We start from the raw sequence: 23,477 nt of genomic DNA, 5'->3' as shown, positions 1-23,477 counted from the left end.
CCTCCTCATGGCCAGTGTGAGGGAAGGGAGGAGAGGTCTTCATAAATGGAGATATTTGCAGCTTCTAGGGAGATCTGTGGGATGTGCCTGGCCTTCTCGAGGACTCTGTTCTTGTCTGCGTAATTATGGAACCGGGCCAGGATCGTTCTCTGACCACCGACAGCGCCCCCCGCTCTGTAAATTCGATCAATTTTAGGTTCGTCCATGGAGTCATCTTCAAATATCAGTTTCATAAGTGCGTGTAGCTTTCTCTTCAGGTCAGCCTCAGTTTCCCCATCCACTTCCGGCATGCCAAAGATGCGTATGTTATTACGACGCTCACAGTTTTCCAAGTCATCTACTTTTTTTTTTGAAAATCGACTTTTATTAGGTTTCATTTGTGCATTACGACATTACATTGCCTTTATTGATGTGAGTTAACATGAAAAAACCAAACGCAACACACCCCTTCTCCCTCCCTCCTTTTCCCTCCCTCCACCCCCCTTCAGTTCAAATGTTCGTGAATTAGTTAATTGCTTGCTTAACGGGCTCTTTTAGAAACAGAAGTGTCAATGCACTGTGTGCGTGGCACGTCGAAGTCATGTGGACCAATTAGGCAAAGTTCGCATTCGGGTCCGCGGGCCATGGCCCCATGTCCTTGGGGAGGAGGGGGGTCCCTCAGCTCCCCCACCAAGCCTTAGACCGCTCGGCCGTATTTGTCAAAGAAGGGAAGCCAGATTTCCTCGATGCTGGATTTGGACTCGTCAAGCAGGTGTGTGAGGAACTCCATGTCGTAGATGGCCCTTACTTTGGTCACCCAGGTTTTTTCCCCTGGCATTTTCGGATGTTTCCATTTCTGTGCCAGGCAACATCTGGCTGCTACCAGCATCACCTGAAGCATATGGTCTTGGGTGCCCTCTTGGCCCTCCCCATTGTCAATACCGAAGAGGAGGAGCCAAGGGCAGGAAGCTCGCTCAACCCCATCCACCCCCTTAATCCAGGCCCGTACCTTGTCCCAATAATTCTGGACCACTGGGCATCCCCACCACATGTGAAAGTAGTCTCCTCTTTCTGTCCTACATTTCCAGCAGTGTGGGTCGTATCCTGGCCGCATCCTAGCTATCCTCTGCGGGGGGTAGTGCCATCGATGTAGTATCTTGAGGGCCTGATGGCGATACTGGAGGGAAGCTGTGGACCGATTAGCCTGTCTACACATCTCCGTCCATCTTTAGTCATCGATTTCCTCACCTAGGTCCCTTCCCCATTGTGTACGTGCTGGCGGTGGGTCTCTGGGGACAGAGAACAGAAAGAGCTTAGGGAGGCGAGAGATTATCCCCTTGGAGCCCTTCGCGGTTAGGAGAAGCCTTTCGAAGTCCGTGAGATCCCTCCTGAGGGTATCGCCCCAAGATGGCTCAGTAAGGACACCTTTGAGCTGGAGATAACGAAAAGGGGAAAGCGTGCCTATTCCCAGGGCTTCCTCAAGGTCATTCAGGGGTAGGAAAGAGCCCCCCACCCACATTTGGCCAGTCCTACTAAGGCCTGCCTCGAACCATGTCTGGTATGCTGCTGGTTCTGCTATTTTGGCCAGGAAAGGAGGGGCCCAAATACAGCTTAACGGAGAGGGCCATGTTGTGAGCCATCTGTAGTAGCCTCCCTCTTTCCATAGGGACCACAGTACTCTCAGAATCGGATGGTTCAAGACGGTTCTGGGGATCTTATTCCTTGGGACCCAGAGCCATTCCTCTAATGTGACTGGTGCCAGGGGCCTATTGTCCATGGCTACCCACTGTTTTTTCGTTCCCGGTGAGAAGTGATCAACCAGAATCCTTAACTGGGACGCCCTGTAGTATGTCTCCAGGTCGGGGTAACCCACCCCCCCCGTCCTCCTTAGCCCTGGTCAATACCTCATATGAGATTCTGTGTTTTTTACCCTGCCAGAGGAAATGAAGGAGGACTCGTTTTGTTTCATCAAAAAAGGCCCTAGGGACCTGCACCGGGAGCATTTGGAAGAGAAACAGGAATTTTGGGAGAATCACCATTTTTATGAGATTAAGGCGTGCCATCCATGAGAGACCCGTTCCCGCCCACCTTTCAATGTCTCTCCTGATTGCTGACCAGAGGGGGGGGAAGTTGGCCACATACAAGTCCTCAAGGTTGCGCGTGATTTGGACTCCCAGGTAACGAAACCCCTCATCACTCCGTTTGAAGGGGAGGCCCTCCACAAAGGCCATCTCCGGGTCCGATAGATTCCCACCCATGAATGTCACCGATTTGTCTAGGTTGACTTTGTACCCCGATAGTTCTCCATACCGTGTGAGGCCCTGTAACAACCGGGGGATTGTTTGGGACGGTCTGGTGACATAAAGCAGGGCGTCATCCGCAAAAAGGCAGATTTTGCAATGCATGTCCCCCATTTGTACACCCCTGATGGCCATATCATTGCGGATCGAAATTGCCCAGGGTTCCATCACTAATGCGTAAATTAACGGGGATAGGGGGCATCCCTGCCTCGTGCCGCGTTCAAGGGGGAATTCTCTTGATTCCATTCCGTTTGCCACTACTCTGGCCGAGGGGGAGGAGTAGAGCGCGGATATCCATCCCAACCACCTTGGGCCCATCCCCACAGATATGAGAACCTCCCTCATGAAGGCCCAGCTGACCCTGTCAAAGGCCTTCTCCGCATCGAGAGCCAATAGGAGTGTGCCCTCGTTTCTGGCCTCAGTTGTGGCTAGTATATGAAGTGTTTTCCTTAGATTATCGGAACCCTGTCTGTTAAGGACGAATCCCGCCTGGTCTGGGTGTATCAGGCGTGGGAGGGAATTTTCCAGTCTGGAGGCCAAGATTCTAGCAAAAATCTTGGCATCCAAGTTAAGAAGTGAGATGGGTCTGTAGGATCCACAGACTGCCTGGTCCTTACCGGGTTTAGGTATAACGGTGATGAGGGCCTGTAGGAATGTCGGTGGGATTGTGTCGCTACCCTTAATCTGGTTGAACAGTTTATCCAGGGGCTTCACTAGGATCGATTGGGTCTGTTTATAAAAATCTGCTGTGTAGCCGTCAAGGCCTGGTGCCTTTCCGGCCTTCAGTCTTTTAATGGCTCCCTCCACCTCTTCTTCTGAGATCTCCCCCTCGAGGGCCTCTAAGTCTTGGTCGGTCAGTTTGGGGAGGGGATGTTCTGCCAGGTAGGAGGCAATATCCTCCTGTGATTCGCCCCCTTGCCTGGAATAAAGTTTGCTGTAGTAGTCAGCAAAACATTCCGTTATTTTCTGCCGGTCCCCATGAATTCTGCCTCCCTCGTCGCCCAGCTGGGCAATCCCTCTTTCCGCTCTGCACCCCCGTGACCTCTGTGCCAATAGAGTGCCTACCCTGTCGCCCCGTTCATAGTATCGCTGTTTGGTATATCGCATTTTTTTGACAACCTCCCCTATGAGAACCGTATGGAGCTCCTGTCTTTTGCCCTGCATCTCGTCCAGGAGTGCATCCCGGTCAACCCCCGGGGCGCCCAATCTGGCCCGTAGGATATGTAACTCCGCACGGAGTTTGCTCACGATCAGGCCCCTCTCCCTTTTACGCCTCGAGCCCTCTGCTATGAGGAAACCTCTAAAAGTGGCTTTCCCCGCTTCCCACACCATGGACATGTCCGTCTCCCCGGTGTCGTTTGTTTCAAAGTAAGCCAGCATTTCTTGTTTCATGAAGTCGCGAAATACTGGATCCCTAAGGAGCGTGTCGTTACACCGCCATCGGGATGATCTCGGGGCGATGGGCAGAGACCACTTAGCCACGAGTAGTTCGTGGTCCGACCACGTTATGGTCTCGACCTTAGGTTGGGTTACCACCCCGCCCCTTCCTCTGAGGTCAGCAGAAGGTCGATTCTAGTGTAGGTGCAGTGTGGGGGAGAGAAGAATGTGTAACCACCCTGGGCCGGGTACGCTCTGCGCCAAACGTCCACCCAGTAGTGATCCCTCAGGAGGTTTTGCAAGGCTAGGTTGTCCCTAGTGATCCCCCTGGGTGTCCCTCCCCTGGCGGACCACCAATCCAGTTGGGGGTCAGCTATGAGATTGAAGTCCCGGCCGAGTATCATGGCTCCCTCTGCCCATACGTCCATGACACCAAAGATCCGCGTGAGGAACTCTACCTGACCCGAGTTGGGTGCGTATACGGTGGCAAGAGTGACTCGTTGCCCCTCGCAAAGCCCTTTGACGCCTAAAAATCGACCTCCAAATCCTCTCTTGATTTCTACCCCCGTGAGTTGGAGAGCCCTTCCCAGGAGAATGCCCACCCCCTCCTTCTTTGAGGTCGGATGTGATGCCCAGTAGTTGCTGCCAATATCTTTCCCCTTGATTCTGGACTCTCTCCCTCGCTTATAATGTGTTTCCTGTAGGAATAGGACTGTCAGGTGTTGTTTACGGAACATATTGCCCGTGAGGGACCTTTTATTTTGAGAGTTTAGGCCCTTGACATTCAACGTGCCTATCTTCCCTTCAATCATTGTCATGTTTTCGGGTGTGCGTTATGAACCCCTCGTAGTGTCTGGATTTAAGAGCCCGCTGCCAAGCGAATTTCTGCGGTTTGAACTGACTTTCCCCCTGGACCCCTCTAACTGTCCCATTGTCCCTCCTTCCCCCTTCCCCCCTATTCCAAGCCCCCCTCCCTGTTCCCTCCCCCCTCCCGCCCCACCCCTGAAATATAAGGCGTTCGTCCACTTTCCCCAACCTGTGTTGGGGTTGGTCAACGAACCACCAAGGACTCTAACCCCAGCCCCGGGGTTTTCGTGTGTTTGGGGAGTCCCAATTCTCGAAATCGATACGGGTCGGCCCCGTCAGATCCTCGGTACAAATAGCCGAGGTAGAATTCTGGAATCCGAAGCCCCCACCCCAGTCCACAAACCATTAACTTGGGCCTCGTGTGTGGGCCAACACAAACAAACAGATAACTTTCTAACAAACTTTCACCCGCCCCATAGTCCGGCGGGGCAGTCGCAGCGCCGACGCGGCTTCCATTCAGGGCACCTCGTGAGCCCAGGGCCTCCAGCACCCGGGCCCCGAGTCAACTCTCACCTTGTGATTCCCTCCACCTCCGATCGAACGATGTTATCATGATTTCGAGTGGTCTTCAGAGTTTGTCGACGGGTGTCTAGTTTTCCGAAACTTCCGGGCCCCCTTGACCTTGGATTTGCCACTGTGATTTCCTAGTCTGTCGGGACCCCTGAGGGGGTCTCGGGATCCTCCATCCTGGGCGCCTGAGTGGCCCGCCTGGTCGCCCACCAGATCATCTGTGACCCTCCGAATATCCTCCTCCGACACCAGGTGGTGTTTCTCTCCCAACCATTCAAATTCCAAGTAGAAGGGATGCCCCCAACGATATCGGACTCCTTTTCCCTGCAACCATCTTGTGAGGGTGCCACATTTCCTCCTCATTGACAGGGTAAGGGCCGACAGATCTTGAAAGATGGACACCTTTGAATCGCCGTACTGTATGTTGCCAAGATGTCTCGCTTTCTCTAGAATTTTGACCTTGTCTCTGTAGTAATGTAGCCGAACCAAGACCGAGCGTGGGCCCCTGCCCCCTCCCCCTGCTCGGTGCACCCTGTCAAAGTTGATCGTTCCAGCATCCTCTATTCCCAGGGCGATCCTCACAATGTCGTGCACTTTGCCCTCAAGTCCTTGTGGGGATTCGCCCTCGGATTCCACCAGGCCAAAGATGCGCAGGTTTTTCCTTCTCTCCCTGTTCTCCATGTCATCAACCTTAAGCCGAAGTTCTTCCTCTCGCCTTTCCATGTCTCGGAGCCTCATGTCCATTTGGGTTTCAAGGAGTGTCACAGAGAGTTGATTATTTTCGACTCCCTCCATTCGGTCTTCTAGGGTGGTGACTTTGGTGGTGAGGTCAGCCAATTTGGCCCCCATGTCAGTCCTCATCCCTCGTATCTCCTCCAGAATCGTTTGGATATTGTTCTGGATGGCCCCCAGGTCTGGGGGTGGGGCAGTGGGGCTACCGGTCGCCATGACACTTTCGTTGGCCACGAATTGATATTTCTGCAGGTTTTCTTTCCAGCTCATGGAAGGTTCGTGTCGGCTACTTGTCAGCGGGCACCGCCTGTTCGTCAGCCGCGTCCGGGTCAACTGGGGTGTCGGGGGGAGATGGGGTGCGTCCCCCGGAGGTGGTCACCTTGTTTGGCTTCGTAGATTAGCCCTGTAGTGGAGGGTTCCCAGTATCTCAGCTGGGGGGGGTTCCCAAGGTCTTGCAATGTGCTCCACATTCCCCTTGGTGCCCCTTTTACTCCAAACGCCCTCCCAGTGGGGGGTCACAGGGGTGCTGAGTAGGGGTCTTTTCCCTTGTGCTTGCCTTTCCTGGTTCCCCAAGCCACGCCGTCGCGGGGATGGTCCCTGTCCCACTGGTATTTTCCTCAAGTGAGAGTGGTAAGAGGAGGAATGTGTTGGGGGGGGGCGCGCTCCTGCTCCGGTCCCCCGGCGTTGTCGTTGCTCCGTGGGCGAATGGGCCCTGGGGCCGTGGAAAGGGCGGGTGGGCCCGGGCCTCCCTGTGATCGAGCGTGCCAGCGGCACCTTGTCTGTCTCGCCTTGGGAGTCCGGGGCGTCAGGCGCGGGGCCCCCGAGCGCCGTGGGCCGTTTCGGTGAGTGCTTTGATGGGAGGGGGGGCGCGCTCCCGCGTCAGCCCCCCTGCAGTGCCGTTGCTCCAAGATCCGGAGGATGGTCCTCTCCGAGCCGGGACCCTATAGCAGGCGTGTGCTCCTTGGGCGGGCGGATTCTCTTCGGGTCGGGTCCCTGGGTCGTGCGGTAGGCCGCGTAAGGTGTCCAAGGGGGGGGGGGCGCCGCGGGCCCACAATCTCGGGCCTATTCGTGAGCGGGGCGGCCCGCGTTGCCTCCTACGCTGCCCCGCGCCAGGTCATGGGGGAGGGGCAGCTGGTACCGCCTCGGTCCGTGTAACTCCGCACAGGAGCGTCGGATCGGACCGGAGTTGGGTCCAGGTGGGGGCTACAGGCTCCAACGTCTCTTGGTGGGGGTCGCGTGGTTCATGGGACCCTCGTTCCGCTGGTGAGTCGCAGTTTACCCGGGGCTGGGTGCGGAGCTCGAAGCTCAGGCGTCCATCCTGCCTGCGCCCCCTGGTGGCCTCCCAAGTCATCTACTTTTAAGCGAAACTCCTCTTCCCTGGCTTCGATTTCCACGATCCTCAGGTACATTTGAGATTCAAGCGTGTCAAGTGAAGTCTGATTGTTTTCTACTCCGTCTAATCTTTCTTCCAGTTTATCAATTCTCAGTGTTATTTTCTCAACTCTTCCGCCTATATCGGCTCTCATGCTTTTCATTTCGTTAAGCAGGTCAGCTACATCGGCCTTAGTCGCTGCTGCTTCTGCTCCTGTTGCTGCCATCGTCGAGATGAACGGGAGGGGGGAGCTGGGCTGTTGGGAAGAAAATCTGTATGGTGCAAGTTTCGCATGTATGTCCATGTGGTCACGATTCTTGGGGTAGTACTGAGAGGAGCCCTGCACAATCCGAGGGAATTCCTTGAAGGACCGCTATGCACTTCATGTTTGTCGGAAGGGAAGAGGGCACACGCCCCAGTGATGAGGGCCCAACCTTCCTGCTCGTGTGCAGGGGGGTCTCAGCCGGTGGAAGGAGTCACCTCTTTATGTTGGCAAGGATCAGTTTCTAGTAGGCAGTCGTCTGTATGGTCCTCTCGACCTCTTGCACTGTCACCTCATTGGCTACCATTAGCCAGGGGTAGTGCCTTGTATACTTTGCGTCACCTTACTGAGGTTTCCGAATATCGAAAAGCCGTAGATTTGATGTAGGTTCCTGTTTAGTTGGATGGGGACTCAGTATGCTGTTTAATGGAGGCATCGGGAGTTGGCGCTAGGCTGTCTAGAGTGCTGTAGTATACTTCTCCGGATCAGGTGAGCGGTTCGTACCACCATATCGTAGGGCTGGCTGGTACACGTCTTCTATGATTAGGCGGGTCTATGCGCACTATTCCAGGAGGAGAGGGCTTGGCTTGGGATCGGTGTGCAGTCTGTCTTGTGGCTTGCAGAGATCAGAAGAGTTCCTTATTTGGGGGGGTGGAGTGTGATTAAACGGGGTCTCCTTTATTACAGGATTCACCTACTTATGTTGATTCTCTATTCCCACTCAATGTCTCCCCGGCCTCCGTGACCTTAGTAAAGTATGGAATCACTGACCGTGGTCATACGAAACTGTGAAGGGTTCAGGTGTGCTCCAGAATGATTCCAGTAATGCTTCATTTGCCAAGGAGCACCTATTTTCCGAGAGGGGTGGACTCTCTCTGTTTCACTCAATGGCGTGTACTTTATGGTTGCTTATGGGTTCTCGTCTCATCTGTCACGCAGAGTCTGCCTCCATTGTCTCAACTGCCTCCGGCTGCTTCGTTGGCTATGAGCGCGTGTATGCAACGGTAAAGTTTGGATGCGCTCAGCGTTCCAAATGGCAACATATTCGTATTGATCCTACTGTGTACAGGCGTCGGTCTTAATTTACAGCCAAGGCTTTGGGGGCAGAGGGTTACTGTCCCACACTGCCCGCCTGACCCCCCAGTCCGGGCCTCAGAAAATTAAGTCTTAAGATATAGAAGGTGTATTCAAACAGTACCTTCCGACTCGCGGCCTTGCTGAGTCGTGTTGTGGGGGCCTTTGCCCATGTGATGTGGGATGTGCTGAATCTGCTGGAGGCCCGCCCGTTGTGAAGGACTGATCGTGGTCCGTGTCCCCACACTCCACGGGGAGGGAGAGCACAAAAGACGGGACTGGTACCCGGTCTGCCCGGCGAACATTCAAACCATTCGGGGATACTTAGCTCTGTGAGCATTTGGCTCGAGTCGAAGCCTCCGGCAGAGGTGCCGGAGTCGTGTAGTAGTGGGGGAAGGAGAAACAGAGTCTCGCCGCACACTGCAGCTTCTAAGGTGTCTTCCACTGTGTCGGCCACGGGTCCACGGGCCGTATCCACTAACACAATCAGCGGGAGCCAAATGCCTGCGCTCTTGATATTGTTGAAGGGCCGGTCCGACACTGTCCGAGCCGTTGGCCATGGCACACCTCAATGCTGCCGGATGATGTCTCTGGGCCGGGATCGTATCGACGATCGTAGGGGGCACAGACTCTCGGGATCTCATACAAAGGTCTGGGGGATCTAGGTAGGAACTGGCCCATCAAGATTTAGCCGCTCACCACGTTCTTCAGGTGTTCTCGGTTTGAGTCGCAGGGCGGCCTGCCTTTCACCGTTGGTCGCACGTAGTTCAGGTCTGTGGCTTTGTGCGCAGCAAGTGCTATCGAAGCAGCATCTTTCTTGTTTTCAGCAATTCCTTACCCGATTTGAATCAGGCTTTTTCTCAGTATGACGGGGGCTCCATTAGCTGTCTCCTCCGCCTGATTTCTCCAACGGGGGGGTCTTATAGTGGGGGCTCAGTCCGCTTTCATAGGACCTCTAGATGGAGCTCACACGGAGGCAACTTCCATCCGTGTGCCCCCTGGTGGCTCTCTTTGTGTGGACATTTTTGTGTGGAATCAGGGTGATCTTACGGATTTATGTCTGCAGTCATCAATGTAATGACACGTGCAAATTGCAAATGTGGTTTGCCCGGGTGTAAGTGTGCTGGTGCCATTACCAAGTGGCATGTTTCTGGGCCTGCAAAATAGTAATCTGCTTGACACAGCCAGTGTGCCCGACACAGCAGACCCTGCTGGGGCCGCAGACCTGGTAGGCAGAGCTGACACAGGGTATTACGTATATCTACGTTAAAAAAGATTCCCTATTAATTTGGTATTCAGTACATGCCTGAAGGTGTACTTGCATTTTGATGTACGGGATGTGCTGCATTCAAGTGTTTGCACAGCATCAATGATTCTGTGAAAATGATGGATGTGGATGGATACACAGAGGGGTACCATACAAGGAATTGAATGGATGGGGAAGGCAATGACAGCCTAATGATTGCCAACCAGCCAATATGCTTTGTCAATATGCGTGGTGGATGTGTGGTTTGCAGTCACTTTTCCATGGCTCATTCACACCCACCTTGACCTCTGACCCTTTCACTTCAACACAGAAAAATTAGACTGATGTGTGTTCTTATTTAGCTCCGATTTGCATGTCCTATGATGGGCATATCACCCAGCCATTGATATGTCAGGCTATTTTAATGCCATTCTGGTCACATGCATATGTGTATGTGCACTTGAAACAGGCAGGGAACCTGACTACTTGGTGTGCATTGCGCTAGTGGAGGTGGGGTGTTGTGATGCATGAGAATAATTAATCTGTGTTGCAGGTGGTGTGGGTTCTGCTGAGTGTGTTTTTGCAGGGATTTGGGACATTGGTGTGATGCATTCTGGTAACTGTAGTTCATTTGATATTGCAGTACAGCTTTGATGTTGTTATGCATGTGCATGCTCTATTGGGCCATTTGACACACGCCGATCAAGGCCTTCAACTTTGTCATGCTATTTGTGTGTTGGACATTGCATTGTACACATGCACTGCAGATAGGTGTGCCCCCATTCAACAGTGCACATGCTTTGGTAATTACACTCACCCAACAACCAGGTACGATATGGTGTCTTATGCCCCCCCCCCCAATTCAACAGAGCACATGCTTTGGTAATTACACTCACCCAACAGCCAGGTATGCTCTCCTCTGTGACGTGCCATGTACCCTGGCGCCATGGAATCGTGGGTTGTACCCGGGAATCTGGCACAGCAATGGGTGATGAGGTGGCGTGCATCACACACCATCTGCACATTGAGTCATTGGTATAGTTTTTGGTTTCTGTACACTGCCTCAACGGCATGCCTAGCCAGAAGCTCCACATGTGTGCAGTCCAATGCACCAATCACATTGGCATGCCTGCAAGAGCATGGAATGCTATTTTCGTGACATTTACCTGTTCAGCTGTTCTGGGTAGGCCTATGTGATCTGACACATGCCGCAGGAGTGCATCAATAACCTAAAAGAGGACCCGCGAAAAACAGGGTCGCGATAGCCCATGCAGTTCACTAACAGTGCGTTAGTAGGTGCTGGTGGCAAGGAAGTGCAGCACAGACACTACCTTGAGCAAAGGGGGACGGCTGTGCGGATCTGTATGAGGCTGACAAGGTCATCATGGATGAGGTCGACTATGTATGCGATGGAGTCCCTGTCTAACCGGTACAGGGGGTGGATCTGAGTTTGGCTCAGGTTGAAGGGTGTGGCCCTTTTGCGTGGTATGGGTGGCTGCCTGCGAATGCAACCTACTGCCCATTGTTGTTTTGATGGCCCCCTTCTCCTCCAGCGCCTCTGCTGCATTCTCTGCCTCCCTGCCTCTTCAAGTTGTATCCCTGCATGCAGGGCCCCCAGTCCCATTACTGCTACTGCTGCTGCAAGCATGTTAGTGTTGGAAGGGGTTTGGGGTGTGGGAGTGGTCCTTTTTTGCTGTTGCAGTGCTCATGGTGGCCACCTTGTCTTTTTTGTGCCACCTGTGGTCTTTTTCTGCACACCTGACTCTAGTTAACACCTGGTCCGCGCTGCCAGTGTTTCCAGCGCAGAAATCACAGTGCTACCGGCACGTTCATGCCAGTGTTTCCGTGTACGTGGTGCTCGGAATATGCACATACTAACACCATGCCAGTGTCTCAGGCATGGCCAACGCATTTTGCCGCAGATTCCGTTCACAGTGTTGCCGGATATAGTAGGTCACTTGCAGTGACAGTGTTAGCGGCATCGTAATTCAGAGTATGCCAGTCTGGAAAAAGTGCCGGTATGGAGCGACCGGCACTGCTATTTCCGGACCGGCATACTTGTAATGAGGCCCATATTCTATTTTTATGGCTTTTGTTGTTTAAAGAAATGTATCCCTTGTACCACTACCCAGCTTTGTCTGAAGCCTTTTTGTGCTTCCCTCTCAGGTATCCTGTCACACCTTTGAAATCCCAGTATTAAAATAATTACGAAACACCGTAGACTATTAATTATGGCTCCAGTATATGGTTTCCTTTTTATCATATTGTGTAAACATTGTGAACAAATACAGACTTCCAGCACATTATTAATTTTACTTTTTCATTACTGATAATTTGATATTTGCTGCTGCAAGATCTGATATTTGTGCATTGCAGTGGCTTCATTTTGTACTGCATTGCAAAACTGGTAGTAAATTAGCACATTCTTGGTTGAATCCTTTTAAATTCTCTAGACCGAGATACTCAACACTTCTAGTGCTAGTTCAGTTTAGTCTAACTGTCGTGTTCTTGTCTTAGCTATGTTTTCTGCCTCAATGTTAACAATGCAAGTCCCAAATCAATGTTAATTGAATATACTAACCAAGCTGGTACCTGTAGCCTTGCTGATAAGTACAATTACATCTTTCTGTCCATGCGCTGTAATTATCGCCAGGGTCTTCACACACATTCCCTATTTATGAAATGCTAAAGTTAATGCGAGCAGCCCACAACCTCATTGAACAAAGTGCCATTCCTTTGCTTTCAATTATCATTGTAAGTGTGAACTAAAATGTCTTGTGACCAAATATTAGTAAACACAATCAATGTGGATATCATTCAGCTGGATTTGCTGTACAGTTACTTTGATTGTAGACTAACTTTCACACAAATAATTTGAGATCCATCTTTCTATTTTTCAGCAACTAAAGCATCCCAACTTGGTCAATCTTCTCGAGGTCTTCCGAAGAAAACGAAAACTTCATTTAGTTTTTGAATACTGTGATCATACCGTTCTTAATGAATTGGACCGATACCAGCGAGGGTGAGTCACCAGAAGGCAAAAACCATAAACAATGCAACTGTGCACTCTACATCTTAACTCAGCCGTTCTCTTAACAGCTTTGACAAGGAAAGGGCTACTACGTCTCTAGGGATCAGTCACGCTTGAATTATGGGTCATATACTTTTTTGTTATGTATTCTTGCAGAAAGTCATATGTTAAAGTGTTTGAGAGGGGCACATACCATGTAATGATCCAGTAGCTAGGCAACTGATAAATGCAACTTGCGTTTCTAATGACCACACGTTTAACCCATCCAGAGTCTAAATATATACTCATGGTCTTTACTGACATGCAAGATGTTCAGTTGTCCTAGGAAAGTCACGGCGATGCAGGAGACTCCCCTCTTCCTATTGTGAGAAACCTGAGTGTATTTTCACTCCTATTCCCATGGATCCTCTGAGCAGGGGGCCAGGGAAAGGCCATCACTTTTGGATCCGGACCCCTAGGGGGGACGACAAGCGAGGGAGGATTAGCTGGGTGGAGGGTCCTTGGGGACTGGGAGTGGGATGCCCTTGGGCGAGACATGGTATCTCCTTTCCCTACTGACAACCACCCCAATCTTTCCCCGACTTTTATGGGCTATTATAAGCCAGTTCCCCTCAACTCTTCCTATATAACAGTTGACAGTACTTAGAGGAATGAAGATTACCCCATTACACCAATTTGGTACAGGGACGAAGAAGATGCATGCAAGGAACTGTGAGGGTCAGGCATGTCCTTGTAATTGTGGTCAGGTAGAACTTATCAGAGTTCCACACCTGCAGCCCCTTGACAGGCTGCAGGTCTATAAAGGGAGACCGAGCCAGCAGGGGAGAGAGTGACGGGTAGAGCGAATGGTTAAGAAACTGGTGAAGCATCAGGAGACCGTTGAGAGGAGGCAGTCGTGGTGGTCCTAGAGAAGGGTCTGGGATGCCGGCAGAAGTACCAGAGGACGTGTGGGACGTGTTGTTAGTGTGCCTCGTAACCCCCACTAGCCTGCCAGGCTCTGAACAGTTTCATGCCGGCAGAAGTACCGGCAGAAGTACCAGAGGACGTACCGGCAGAAGTACCAGAGGATGTGTGGGACGTGTTGTTAGTGTGCCTCGTAACCCCCACTAGCCTGCCAGGCTCTGAACAGTTTCATGCGCAGCAGGAGCTGCCAAGGAGCCCGGAATGCAGAGGACGCTGTTCGCCTCCGAAATCCAGCAGCATAAGTGCCGATGTGAAGCAGGCAGCTCACAGCGAGCGAGCAGAGCTTGCTACGGTGGCTGGTCCCCAACCTCAGGAGGTGAAAGGAAGTAGCGGGAACCACTGTATGAAAGCCGAGAAGGCAAGCAAGTATCACAGAGGCATTTCAGCACCAGGGAGTTCCCAAAGGACCACAAGTGAGTGACAGTCCATACGAATGAATGAAATATTGCAAATTGAATACCGAACTAAATGAAAAGTTAACATTTAAAAGCCAATGCTTATTAAACATTGAACTGAATAGTGCACTTTACATTGAGATAATAAAAGTGCACATTGAAGGTCGAATTAATGGGCCATTTAACATTAAAAGAAAAAGGCATACATTGAATCCTGAACTTAATTAAACCACCTACGTGAGCATTGAACTCTGAGTTAAAAGTGGACTTTAAATAACAAAGTGAAGGCTGAAGAAAGCCAAACAATGAACTTTAAAGAGTGAATGTAGTGTGGCAAGCCTACAGGTTGGAAAGGGGTTTGTGAAGCATGGTGGCAGAGTCATGAGGCAACTACGAAGAAACAAGAGGAAAACAGGAATACCCCTAAGCCACAAGCCTAATAAAAGTGAACAAGTGGCAGTGACTTGGTGCTCAGGAACCAGCACCAAGTAATCTGTGGGTATGTGCCGAGGAGCCCAGGAGCACTGGTTGCGTGACCTGTAATGGGTGGACCGCGTGATCTGACAACTGCGCCTAGACCAGCGAGCCCTGGATGGTGAAAGCTAAGAGCACTGAGACAAGCCCACCAAAATCACTGCAAAGGAGCTGGCAAGGCTAGCCGGAGAAGGGTCAAGTTGGTTTTTGTTAAAAGACTGTATTGGAGAAGGGTACCCTGAGACCTACAGAACTACACTTGTTGTCTTGTGTCCGAAGTCTCAAGACCCTTTTGTTTTGGATTGTGGTACTTAAACCTTAGGGAAGGGAACCCCAAGGATTGGTGCTGAACTACATCACTTTGAACAGGAGAAAGGTGATCTTTGAGCCTTTTTCATGGAACTTTCTTATGCTTAGGAAGGGGAGCTGAATGGAAGCTGTGAGCTGGAAGCAGCTCAGAACTTTGAATTGAAACACTGTTTCTTTTGACTTTGTCATCCCTACACATTGGTTCATTGTAGCTTTGAGGGCAAGGATAGGTTTTGGACACATGCAGACTTATAAATTGAACTCTTTGGGCCTCATTACGAGAGCAGCGGTAGACGTGCCGGTAAAACAGGCAGGCTGCCTCTGGACTCATGATGATTTACTGCTTCCTGACTTCCCAGAAATACCAGGACATTACTTTGCCGGTCAGGAAACAATGGTGTCGGTAAGGTTACCGGCACCGTTGTTTCCGGACCGGCAAAGTTGTAATGAAGGCCTTTGACTCAGACTTTCCTTAGTTTTGTTCTTGTTGGGAAACCCCACCTTAGCGTAGGGCAAGTTGGGCCTTCAACCATCCTGACAATTAAGTTAATAAATATTATTTTGTTTGAACTTGAAGTCGGTTGTCTGTGCCGTACTTCATGATGCCTTCACCCCATCCAGAGTAAGAAAATTGATAGTAGTGGCAAGCAAGCAGAGTCAGAAGACAGTCATTTAGCCAAAGGTACTCTGGTTATGAAGTGTTATTCAAACAGGACACTGCGCACCTCTAACTTGAAATTGTTAGTACATGAAAATCTATTTCATAGAGCATCCACTGCAGCAACAACAGTCTGGTGGTTGAAACACTACAAACAACCCATGTAAACAACAATACAACAGAACATTTCCAGACACTAGTGCGCTGTGGTTCACAATATATGGTAAATCAATTAATATCAGTAAAATATCCCAAAATCAATTAGCATAACTGAAACATCCAATACATAATTCAATTGACATAGCTGGAAAATCCTACAATAACTCATTGGACAGCACGTGCCAATGTTTCGCCCACCTGGGCTTTCTCTAGGTGGTTAGAAATTATCAATAGACATACACATTAAATATTATACCACATGTACATATTGTTTAGTCCCACTTTCCTATATCACATGTACAATTTGTTTACAGTCAATCTTATTTCTCTATTGTTGCCCTAAAAAACATAGCATTTAGAGATAGTTATCTAGGATAGGAAAGAGTTGAAAAAGAAACAAAGACTAGAATGATAACTTAGTTCTAGATAACCAAACAATTTATAAGCATTTTAAAAAACATTGCCAGATCTTGAAATTAGATGATTGTTAGGCAGAAACCTGTGCAATTCCCTTTGGGAACACTGCAAAAGATTTAGGACTACAGGTGTTAGCAGTAAACCCACTTGGTAGCAGTCTGTACCACCCAGACTTACCTGGTAGCTGTGGCTGAGCAGTCAGACTTCCCTCAAGAAGAGTTAGGCAGTATGCAAAGTATACACAATAGGCACTCAGATACAATAGCAAAAGCAAACATTGACCAGAGCGTTGGTATCAAAGTATATAATTATTTATTTAAACACACTGTTTGAAACACTCCAGCACTCTTATTTGTAAAATACTCTAAACACAGTTAATATTATGATATATACAACCCTTATTCCTTATCAGACAATTCTTAGTTAACACCACTTAATTCCAGACAGAGGTGAGTGCTTAACTATAGATGGCACTCCAATAAGTTCATGAAAAAGGGAGGAAAAAAGGCAGAATATGTGAAGATACACCACTCTAAGATTTAGGAAAACATTTAGCAAGGCAGAAGAGCAAAAGTCAGTGGTGAGCCAAAGTCCATAGGCTGGGCCCACTCTTAGAGAGAGCAGAGCACAAATGCGCCCAAGATCACACAGTTACACTAGGCTTTGAAAGTCTTGCAGAGAGTTCGAAAAGAGTTTAGAGAGGCTCCGAAAAGTTTAGCCAGGGTGTCCCAGGCTAACCCAGGTTCGAAAGCCGGGGGCTAAATCTACCCCGTACAGTCGGTGGCAAGGGAAGCCAGGCGGAACACGGTACCTTAAGTGGGAAGGATCCTCCAGCGGTGGCAGTTTTTCCTGGCAGCGGGTGCAAGCCTCGGCATCGTCCAGAGGAAGAGAAGATCTCGACTTGGAGGAAAGATGAAGGTCGTTGCACTGCCAGGGAAGAAACCAGCCGCAGAGTTTTCCGGTTAAAGGTACTACCCTTTATTTCGCGGTTGTGGTAAAACGTGGTATTCCGGTTGCCGGGGTGCTTGGCACAGGCAAGGCGGCCACGAGATGCGTCGGGAAGTCGAAAAGATGGTGAAACTGGTTATCCCCACCAGTCTAAGGAAGAAGACTCTCCGGCAGGAGATCTCCTCTGTCGTTGGGAAAAGTGGTGAGACGGTCAAGCAGGGCTCCACCGGTGGTGTCGTCGTGGCAGGTCGGCACAGCTTCTCCCTCGTCGGATTCTTAGGTCCTGTGGCGACCTCTGAAGTTCCAGTCCCCAAAGCCCTGCTTTTATGCAGAAAACCCCCATTCACTCAGCCTAGCTGTCACTCAAACATGCTAAGTGGTGAGCCGGCCGGCTCACCACTTGCCAATCAGGACGGAGTGCGACTTGAGTTGCCTAGGCAACTCAGTCCAGGGTGCCTAAATCCCCCTCCACCCCTCCTAAGTACCCCAGACAGAGTGGCACCACTTTGGAGGGCTTCTGTGGAGAAGCCCGGCAAAAAGTGGAACAAAGGGCTCGATTTGGGTTGGAGTCACAGAAGAGAACACAAATGCCATTTTAGAACCGAGTTTTGGCAAAAAATACCAACCGGAGAATTAATAATAAATAAACCGGCGGTATGTTCGAGGCTATCGTAATTAAATAAATAAAGATAGTAGCCTCGAACAATGGGAAAATCCCATAGAGAAATATTTGCGGTTCAATATAAAAGTAGTATCCACTGCCACCAGCCAAAACTCGATCAGGGGGGACAGAGACGTGCCCCCTCGACTAACAGACCCCGGGGCAATCGAATTGCCCCGGCCAGTACGTCCACGATATGATGGTTTGTACTGGTTCAGTTCAGAATTTAAGACTTGTAAAGTCAATGGTGACTTTACATGCCCTGGGAGACAGTAGTCAGTCCCAGGGTATGGAGTCTATACTGGGGGGTCACTATGACATCCCTGTGTTACTGCACTGAGGGTGCTGTGTAACACACATCACAAAAACACATGAAGCCCTATGGAGTAAAAGACCCCATAGCCCATTAAACACATCTAGAGTCAAAGGAACACACTCAAATCATGTCCAAGAGTGAGGGTAAAAGAGTCTCACTCTTGGCAGGAGAAAAAAGTAAACCCCAAAAATCCAGCAAAGCTGCTGGGGGACTCACTAGGTTAGGAAATTCAGCCTAAACAGAGTATTCTCCCTAACACTCACCCTCCCCCCCAGACTAAGGGACAGGAGGATCTAATCCACTCCTGGATGAACCTCATACCTCTAGTCGATGACATACATCCTAGAGAGTCCATCAGCATTTTAATGGTGACACCCTGACCTGTGCTCAATGGTGAAATCAAACCCTTGCAGGCAGATTGACCATCTCAATAGTTTTGGATTTTCTCCCTTCATTTGCATTAACCATCTCAAGGGTTGGTGGTCAGTCTGAATGACAAAAGTAGAACCATACAAGTATGGCCTAAACTTCTTCAGTGCCCACACAATAGCAAAGCATTCTCTTTCGATTGTTGCCCACCTTGTCTCAGGATCCTTCAGCTTACGGCTGATGAAGCAAATGGGGTGCTCCCTACCCTTCTCATCCAGTTGGCTTAGAACTGCACCTATACCTACATTGGAAGCATCAGTTTGTAAAATGAAAGTTTGGTGGTAGTCAGGAGCTCTCAGTACTGAAGCTTGGCAAAGAGCTTTCTTCAGTTTTTCAAAGGCCTGATTGCACTCCTGAAGGCAAGCGTCCCCAACCAGCACGATCCTCCCCGCAATGAGAGACAATGAAGGACTCTCCCAAAATGGGAATAAGGCCAAGACAGAGTGCGGGTGAGCGTAAATGGGAGTTTATCAGTCAGAATAGGGCATGCAAAGAACTCTGCAAACTCCGAGAGCACTCTGTCTGACAATAGCAAAGACAGGCATATATATTTACAAAACACGTCATCAGAACCTACATACTATAAGGGGCACAAGTTCAATGGGATTGGGTGGCGATGACTAGCTATAGGCACTGCTGCGATGTGGTTGGCCTTGGCTGGAGGACGTCACTGGTCAGCCTCGTGGGTTGGGCTGGGCCTGGCAGGTCAGCTGAGTTAATCCGGGCGGTGGTGTTGTGCCATTGTGGCCAGTGTCAGAGATTGATGTCTTTTCCTGACTTATTTGCCCTAGGCCATGCACACCGCAGTCATTCAGTTATTGCAATATTATCTTTTTTAGTAAATCTTTCAATAGGTTATTCTACAGGTTAATGCAACACAGGAGGAATGCACCTTGAGAGGGGTTTGATGGTGATTCATCAGTGCATGGTTACCAGTGTCCTGTTGACCGGTACCATAGGTCGAGGGGCTAAGTCTCAGGGCAAGGGACGGGCGGTACATGTCTTTCTGTCTTGTTAGAAGTCGTTATGAATGTGCTGCTGTATGTTGCCACAGTATTGGGTGTCCTAATTGTACAGGGGCCATAAGTCTAAGGTGATCCAGTGGGTTGTGGGCTTTAAGAGGGGGCGCCTTTGGATTTGTGTATTCAGGCGGAGGTTTACTGCTGGGCTGTAAATAATGCAGGTCGCGGGCCATGACCTTGGATGCTGCAGAGGGGACTACAAATCTTTGAAGCGGCACCAGCCTAGTTGGGGGAGGTGGAGCAGCGCGGCTCGGGCCTCTGCTCTCTTGTTTGGCAGTCTTCGCAGGGAGGGAGGGGAAATGGCCTTGCGCATATTCATAAAGGTATCTTCCTCGCGTGTTGCCAATTTTAGGTGAAAACATCATAAACATTCAAATACTATACAATACTCATTTGAATCATACGAAGACATACATTTTACTTTGCTAAATGTCTCTGAAATATAGCCAGTCTGAGCACGTTATTTGTACACTACGTTTTAACAACTACAACATTGAGTTATATGCATATACATTTACAGTAAGTGAGGTAGTAGTGAGGTTGGTGGAGCACAAAGAAAATGACTCGCCACCATCCGTGACGGTAGTGGCACATAAGGGATTTAAATATACACACATGGAGGGTGCATTCTCACGCGTCCTTCACATGAGCCCTCTGTGTGGTTACATCTGTCTTTTCCTTGCACCCTAGCAGCATTAGTCCGATTATGGCGCGGGACCATGGGGTGTAAGCTTTTCAATGATACACATAACGAATAGTCCCCTGGAACGCTTTTTTATTGTTAGCACACAACTGCAGTGGTGTGGGTTCTTCATTGCTAATGTCATGTAAGCATGCATTCTACCATATTTATACATTTTACAGGTTTCTTTAATAGAAGAGGTGTTGTGAGGAAAATGTGCATATTGCCGGTAGTTTTGGCATTGGTATTTGGGAACTTTTGCTTTTATCCGAGGACCGTTTTACAGTTCTCTTTTTCACCCAGGCCTCGCTGGCCGGGTCATGCTGGGAGCAGTGATACACTGCGGAAGGTGAAATGTTACAGTGTTAGTATCTTACACTAGCTCATGTCCGTCTTGTTCGTGGGAACGGGCTCGCAGCGGATCTGGCAGGGAGCTGCGGCCACAGGGATAATTAAAACTCTCCGAGGGTGGGGGCCGTGCTACAGTGCGCTGAGCTCACACCATCTTTATTAGACAAGATGGTTTCTGAGGCCTAGCTAAATTCAATACGTGTGGGCAATGTCTTTAGCAGGTGAGCCCTCCACCACCTGGGCCCTGGTGGTATGAGGGGACGCCCGATGAGCCATGGCCCTCACCTGGGGAAGGGATGTAGGCAAGGAGGGTCTTTTGGATCAATCCTCCCCTACATTTCCCCCCTTTCGTTACTTAAGTAACAAATTCTTTAAATCTTCCAATCTCCTACACTCCTCTTCGTCAATGATTGCGTCATCCCATGCTGGTGTGCTTTTATGGGCATCCACGCTCTGCACACCACCCTTAAGCTCTCACCCCTCCTGGCATATTCATCTAGGGTACAGGTCAGGTATATACATCCGCTCTCTCCTTCCAAGTCTACCCACACCTCCTGGTACCGTTCTAGTATACGGGGCTCTCTGATGGTGGTATGCCACAATTTGTCTATGATATCCTTGTCATGATACCTGGGCACTAGCTGATACCTGGGTGTGTCATCAGTTCCTGTTTGTACCTGCACTTCCTGCATAGTTTGTATTGTACCAAGGGTGTTGCTCATTGTCACCATCATCATTGCACCATTAGGTACTGCGTTAGCACAACATCGAAGACCCACCTGGCACAGGCAAAAAATAAAGAGGTGGCACACCACAGCCGGCATCAAAAATTTCACAGTCATTCCCAGCCATGATGGAACCCAGGAGAAGATATTGTCGAACCAGGTGCTTTCTTCTGCTCCGCCTTCCATTTTCATTCTTTCTCCCAGGTTATGTACTGCTTCGATCACATGGGACAGGGAGCCGTTGTCTGCGTCTTCAGAAGGTACGAAAGTGCAGCAGGCACTTCTGATTTTTCGGCAAACACCTCCATCCATCGCCGTCAACAGGTCCAAGACATACCTGTTTTGCATGGTCATCAACCGTAAGGCTCTTAGTTCCACTTTTATTACGTTGAACCCTTCTTCAGTATCATTTGCCAGCTGGATCAGCTCCCAACGTGTTATCTGGAGCCATTTTGCGTTTGCTCGGGCCTGGATACTTGGGATGAGTGAGGCAAAGAATGTTTCTGCCGAGCTGAATAATCGATATCTGTCTGGGATCTGGTCCAGCAACTCTGACGATGCCTTTGATATGTAGTTTGATGCTCGTCTGTTTCGGGACAGCACTTCTTCCTTGTTTCCGGAAGACAGGACATAGATTTGTGACTCTGCAGTCGGCTGGGTCGCCCCCTGTTGGGTGTTTTCTTGTGTCCTTTTGCTCCCATCAATGTGGCTTTCTGGGATTACCATTAGGGCTGAGTGCAGAGTGGCCATTGAGCAGCTGCCACTCCATGATTGGGGGAGGTGCAGGTATGCCTGGTTGCCGCATACCCAATAGGTGTCCATCAGGGCCGCTGTCCCTTTTCTCAGATCTGGGATGGTAAGGGTCTTGTTGCAGTTCTTGTTTGTCCCCATGGAGGTTTTCCCCTCTCCTTTAAAACATAGTTCATAGTCTATTTCGTTCTGCAGCTTGAAGGGTTTTTCAATGGCTGTTACCCAAGTTAGTTTTGAAATGTGTTCCTTCCATACTGGTGTGCACGTTTCTTCTATCCATTGCAATTTCTCTGGTGCCTCTCCCCTCAGCGCTTCAGCTTTACACATTACTTCTTCGTCCTTCCACTTGTTGTCTGAAAAAAGTGTCCCTTGTCTCACAAAAAATGGTTCTTCCAGACATACCACTCCTACCGTCTTTGGGTAGCAAGTTTTCTCGTTCTGCAGCATTCTAAAAGTAACTTCATGTGCCTGGAAGGTGTTCTTAATCCTGCACAACGTGAGATGAAGGAGACATTGGGCATCTACAATGGGCAATTCTTTGGGTAACAATACCTTGGGTGTGCCTGAAGCATGGGGAATGAGGGAGCAGACATAGCAGCTCTCATTTGTTGTTTGTTTAGCTGTTGCACTCATGTCCGCATACCATTTATTCGTCTGGTGGGGGTGTCGTGGGTCTTCCATTTTATCTAGTCCTAACCCATAGTACTCATCATACATCCTCCTCCCCGCTTCCCTTTTTCGTCTGTTATTTTTGTTCCTCATGTACTTCCCAGCCTCATGGGCGATTGACAAAATGGGCCCCCCTTTCTCCTTCCTGCCCCCCTTTGCCCAATAATCATATAATATTTCGTGTGTTGCTCTCATCCTTTCCTTTTCTTCCTTTACGTTGTCTGTCAGTGTGTTTTTTGCTATGGGGGCAGGCTGGCTGGTGGGGGTGTTATACAACCAGGATATGGCGGACGGGTTCCGGTCATTTAAACTGCGAGCATTGTAATTAGATATCTTTGGCGGAGACACTGTGTTATTTTGCATTTCACCCCGTAGCCCTTCATTTTTTGAGATGACAGCATTGGATGGTGTGGTATAATAACCCCATACAAGTTTAGTTCCGTCCCATACCAAAAAATCACCTTCCTTAGTATTTACACTGGTGGTTGCATTGATCACAGTAGTGCTGTTAATCCCTCCCCCTCGTTCATCTCGATAGAGATGAACGCTATAAACCAATATGTAACCAGGCCAAACATTATTGTAAAAAACAATGTAATGCATACAGATAATCCACACTCATACGAATATCTGCATCTCTCAGTTAACAGCTCTCTAAATCTAATAAATCTATCCGTTGCAGGCTGCCCGTTAGATGCCATGGTAGCTCCTGTTTGAGATATAAAAGTGCATTAAGTGCATGAATGTAAACATTTTGTTGGCACTACCAGTGCCAGTATATATTGAAAGGGAATGGAAG

General features: G+C 49.6%; 1 protein-coding gene across 4 annotated transcripts in view; it reads left to right on the top strand.

Annotated features, from left to right (window-relative positions):
* The window catches only part of CDKL1 (cyclin dependent kinase like 1), a 1,210,180-nt gene that overhangs the window by 299,240 nt on the left and 887,463 nt on the right, over positions 1–23,477 (top strand). For all 4 annotated transcript variants that reach the window (XM_069638983.1, XM_069638981.1, XM_069638982.1 and 1 more), the window contains exon 3: positions 12,620–12,741. In XM_069638983.1, the coding sequence (XP_069495084.1) occupies positions 12,620–12,741 (122 nt within the window). The remainder of the gene's footprint in view (positions 1–12,619; positions 12,742–23,477) is intronic.

Source organism: Ambystoma mexicanum, chromosome 14, assembly GCF_040938575.1.
Source record: "Ambystoma mexicanum isolate Mex_15411 chromosome 14, UKY_AmexF1_1, whole genome shotgun sequence".
In the NCBI taxonomy this organism is placed as follows: Eukaryota; Metazoa; Chordata; class Amphibia; order Caudata; family Ambystomatidae; genus Ambystoma; species Ambystoma mexicanum.
The sequence above is the reverse complement of the archived record's forward strand: the minus strand, read 5'-3'. Positions and strand labels throughout refer to the sequence as shown.